Here is a 4880-nt window from a genome sequence, read left to right as displayed (position 1 = left end):
CACACACACACATACACACACACATAGTACATGTTAGTTAGATTGTCTGTTTTCATCTTTGTGTTAAATGAAAAACTTTTGAACCTTCTTGGTGTGTATTTAATGTTGTACAAGAGTGAATGTTGCCGACCTCTACACTGTCAAGAACAAAATTCTTTAACCTTTACTAGCTGTTATGGTATATTTGGTTGTAGTTATTAAGTTGATTGTTAATCAGAGTTATAAAGTAGAGTTCAGTACATTTTTATAAGACCGATTTAGTTAAATTGCTATCTTTTCCCTTCTTCAAGGGTGGTGTCCCTCTCACCCACTCACCACAGAGACTGCTACCCTCTACCATATCATAAATGGCCAGGTGGCGGACGGAAAGGTGAATGTGCAAAATGCATTGAAGATCGGGTAGGACATGAGCACACTTATCTCTTCATCGCTTCCTGGGGGATTTCATGCACCCATCTCAAGGTGGTGACAATGAAATTCATGACAAAATGAGTGGAGGTCAATGGGAAGATCATATGTGACCTTGTGGCGTTGTTTGCTTGGTTGCTAGTGGTGGGGAGCAAGAGAAGAATGGAGCTCTCTACCCTCGTTAACTACAAGCTCAGCCCGGTCCCTGCATCCATCATCAATGAGTATGGATGCCTCAGAAACAGTAACAAGTCTGTGATTGTTCAGCATCTTGGAATCCTTGTTCCCAATCTCCACCCACCAGACGTTGTACTCGTTGATGCATCGCAGCTCATCTAACACACGGTGTGGCCATCGTCAGGCGCTGTGGCAGACCTCGCAGCCAGCCTGGGGCGCAGGCCTGTTAGCTACATCACCCAAACATTTGTCATCTTTGACCAGTACGAGCCAGTCTCTGTCAAAGACCACGAGAGGCAGAGAAGAGCCGGGGAGAGCTCAACAGAGTACCAACTCTCACTGACAACCCCCCTACCCCCTAGAATGTAGAGTCTAAAGAAGAAGATAAAGACACAGCAGATGATGATGTTGATGATGAAGATATGGTTATATAGTGCAGAGTAGTAGAAGTGCAATGCACTCTTGCTTGATGAAAGTTTTGTAGTTGTAACACATTGTGTAACTAGTGCACATAGAGTTTTCTGCTTTAGCTATACTTGTGTTTTAAAACCTGTTCCTGTACTGAAGGACTGTTGTGTTCTCCCTGTAACTTGTACTATACTCCTTTCTCTATATTATGTAGCCATAGTCATAGTAATCCAGTTTGATATGGTATTTGCCTTTGTTATTAAATGTCACCTCAGGGTGTAATGTTGAGGGTTGATGGTGCTGGTGTTGCGTCATTCCTCCAGTGTGCCAGCAATAACAGGGCCGAGACTGTCATGGCTCTCTTTAGTACAGCCATCAGTGAACCTGGCCGGCCGGTTCATATCAGAACTGATCATGGAGGGGAAAATGTCCAGATTTGGGAGGACATAAGAATGCACAGAGGTGAAAATTCTGTGTTGACTGGAAGTTCTGTACATAATCAGCAAATTGAATGATTCAATCGGGACTTGAACAGAAACTGCTGTCCTGTGTTTGCACCTATTTTCTATGAACTGGAGTCAATGGAGGCCTTAGATGTAGACAATGAATCTGATTTATTTTGTCTTCATTTTGTGCACATTCCCAGGATTCATTGCACATTAGATGAGTTTAAAGCTGCTTTCAACAATCATTCAATCTCATCTGAAGGAAACAGAATCCCACTTGGTTGCTTTTCACACTAGACAGACACCTTGTGTTACTGAACTATCTTGAAGCTGCAACTGAGGCAAGAACAGTGGACTCAGCCTCAACATCTCATGCACTTAACACATTTTGCCCACTTAACCAGCAGGAGCTGCAAGAATTGATTGTTGCAGTAAACCCTCTTGAAAATGATGGTAACAAAGGAAAAACATTGTATCGCCAAGTTCAGGAATTCATATACCAAAATTGTATATGTCTAACTCTTGAGCCCATGATAATTAAGGTACTCAAGTAAATAATGTAACGTATGTATGTAATGTAGAGTGGACTGGTAGAGAGGCTAAACAGTTTCAACATTAGCCTGAAATGTATTAACTGACAATAATTAAACCTTAAATGTATAAAGACAAAATAAATTACATTGCATCAGCAAAAGCACCCATTGGTTTATTGGCTTTATCGTGTCTGTGCATGTCTAGCTTTGACACTACTCTACACTACACTACACTGAAAATTTCGCCATCCATGAGAGCCACCGGAATATGGTAAGCAAACTCATCATCATCTGTCAGATTCTTTTTGTTAACAAAGATTTGGAGCTCATTTGAGCATGTGTGAGCAACTGGAAGGTGTTTTGTGTCATCATGAACAAAAGTCAGCTTTGGACTAGGAGGAAATCCAGTCGCAGGAACTCTGCTGCTTCCTGTTGCAAAGGCTAGGATGTGTCCAGGATTCAGTGTCAGGATAAACGCCTGCTCTTCTTCAGTGAGGGTCCTGGCATGAAAGTGTTCACTGACTTCTTTCTCTATAAGGGTGGAAAAGATACAAAACACAGAAAATAGACATAAATATATGCACAAAACAAAATTATATCTACATATCTTCAAAATATATCTGTATATCACAGATTATAGACAGCAAAATAATTTGGTCTTCAATATGGTTCAGAGAATGTAGAGAAAAGGCCCAACAAACACTCAAAACCACACTTGCATATTATAGCACAACTGCAGCAGGATAGTGCACAAGTTTTACACTGACAGACAGCAATATTCTCTACTGCATACTCTAATGACTTGGTAAGGAGAATGTAGCATCTGACCTGTGTAGAAGGTGTTACAGGACTGTGAAATGGAGTGATTTCTGGAATTATGAATGTTGTGAATCAGGAAATCCTTTGTGTGTTTTATTCTATGTCAAGACATGGAGTTTGAAGCATGTTTCTGGAACTGTATGGACTTGGCAGAGTTAAATAAACAAAAAAGCTGGACTGATTGTGTTGCTAAGAAATGGACAGTGTCCAAACCACACTATTCTGGCTTGTCCCTCTGAGTAAGAAAATTCCAAAACCATTTTATGTGGACCCAGCTTATTAATATGTAGTGGTATGAAGTTATGTTTTTTTTTTTTTTAATCAAGCAGGCCTGTCAGAAAAAAAGCTTATTTTTCAGCCAAACTTAATAAACACATACATTTACCTTGTACACATTGGAGAAACTTTCTGAACTTAACCACCATTAACTCCTCTCTTGGTCTTCTTCCCTGAATAGAGTAGTTGGGTTTCAGGAGGGCAGCCACAACAGTTGCTGTAATATCGCTGGGTTCTTCAGGCTTCTCAAGACGGACCCTAAAGCAAGGGTTTTCTTTCAGGAGTGGCGGAACCTGTGAAGAGATAAAAAAAAAAAACCCTCCATCAAAAGCTTAACCCTTAAATGCATCAGCTTTTTTCCTACATAGCTAGGATCTCAGTATCTAATGCAGATCTACCTACAAATTGAAATAAATCTTTTGAAGCGGGGGAGCAGTTTGGGGTTAAGTGTCTTGCTCAAGGAAAGCTTTCCACTGCTTGCTCCAGCTCATCCTTGGTTGCTTGATCAACTTCAAAGTGCATAATGACAACATAAGCATGAGGATGCTTCCAAAACTGGGGTTGAAGCCATTTGTTTTTTTAAAAATCACATCCATATCATACCTTCTTGAGGGCTTCTCTCAGTTCAGTATCAGATAAATCATTCAGAGTGATGTTCACCTGAAAGGTGACTCCTGTCATAAGGTAGCCCACTACAACAGGAGGGAGGAAGGCTGGAGATTCTCCACCCTGGACTATGATGGTAGATATCTGTCCAATAGTTCGGTACACTCGACTCTGCACGTGAGAATTGTTCATTCTTGGAATTAAGCCATTTGGAGACTCTAGGAGAAAAGGACACAACAAACCAGAGGTGGGGGACTCGAGTCACATGACTTGACTCGAGTCAGACTCGAGTCGCAAATTTGAGGACTTAAAACTTACTTGACACACAGATGACTTGAAAGTCTCTGCTTTTCTTTCTTTCCTTTTTGCGCATATTGAGCCCTCAGTCACTGTATGACACGGTGCATTCGGTGATTTTGGCTGCTGTCTTGGTTAAAGCGTGTGTGTGTTTCAGATAGCGTCTTCAGTGCACACAAATCCATTATTTTAAAAGGCGTGCTCACAACCCAACACGACACGGTACCGGCACACATTCCATGCAACGCACTTGTTTTTTCATGCACGTCCATGACGGACCTGCTCCTCCCTCAGGTGTTGTATCTGTGTCTCTCCTGCAGATAAAGACGCCGCCTCCGAGATGTAGAATGGGTTTTATAGAAGAGGAACACACATTTCAGGACAGAACAGACCTCCTATTTAAGGGGGGGGGGGGGGGGGGGGGGGGTGTGTGCGCAATATCCTCAGCTGTCAGGATGTGCCGTATGCTGCAGTTCCAAGGCTGATATTAATCCAATCTTATTCTTGTGTTCATGGGTTCGAAAAAAAAAATACAACTGATCAACTGTGCAATTACATCATATTGACTAACCATCCTCTTCTGTTTACTGCATCCACAGATATGAAGAATACATTCATACGAACTTCTTGTGACTTGTTTGACCTTAGTAATGACTTGACTTGCTTGATTTTGATCACAGTGACTTGGGACTTGCTTGAGACTTGAAGGTTAAGACTTGAGACTTGCTTATGACTTGCATGTATGTGATTTACTCCCACCTCTGCAACAAACAATTGTGCTTCTACATTAAGGGGATATTGCGGTGTAAGTTTAATCCATGGTCTAACATAACTTGACAGTCAGTTACCGAGTGCAGTAGAGTTCTGCAGCTCAGTGATGATCATTACTGCGGGACTCTATTGCACTCGG

The 4880-nt window shown here is 41.6% G+C and overlaps 1 protein-coding gene across 1 annotated transcript; it reads right to left on the bottom strand.

Annotated features, from left to right (window-relative positions):
- Window positions 1-1588: 1588 nt before the first annotated feature.
- LOC119012674 lies at window positions 1589-3878 on the bottom strand. Its single transcript, XM_037086702.1, has 3 exons — window positions 3728-3878; window positions 3177-3360; window positions 1589-2503 (listed from the first exon to the last, which is right to left on the bottom strand). Exons 1-3 carry the CDS (start codon window positions 3863-3865, stop codon window positions 2196-2198), a joined length of 630 nt encoding a protein of 209 aa, XP_036942597.1. The 5' UTR covers window positions 3866-3878; the 3' UTR covers window positions 1589-2195.
- Between the last annotated feature and the right edge of the window lie 1002 nt (window positions 3879-4880).

Source organism: Acanthopagrus latus, chromosome 22 (assembly GCF_904848185.1).
Source record: "Acanthopagrus latus isolate v.2019 chromosome 22, fAcaLat1.1, whole genome shotgun sequence".
Classification (NCBI taxonomy): Eukaryota; Metazoa; Chordata; class Actinopteri; order Spariformes; family Sparidae; genus Acanthopagrus; species Acanthopagrus latus.
This window is presented reverse-complemented; position numbering and strand designations above follow the sequence as displayed.

Bases quoted from the DNA above. Each gene is read 5' to 3' on its own strand.
- LOC119012674 (XM_037086702.1), bottom strand. From the start codon at position 3,865: ATGAACAATTCTCACGTGCAGAGTCGAGTGTACCGAACTATTGGACAG. The intron at 3,361-3,727 runs GTGAACATCACT...ATCTCTTCACAG, and splicing joins TGACAGGAGTCACCTTTCAG to GTTCCGCCACTCCTGAAAGA. The intron at 2,504-3,176 runs GTAAATGTATGT...CCACCCTTATAG, and splicing joins GTTTCTCCAATGTGTACAAG to AGAAAGAAGTCAGTGAACAC.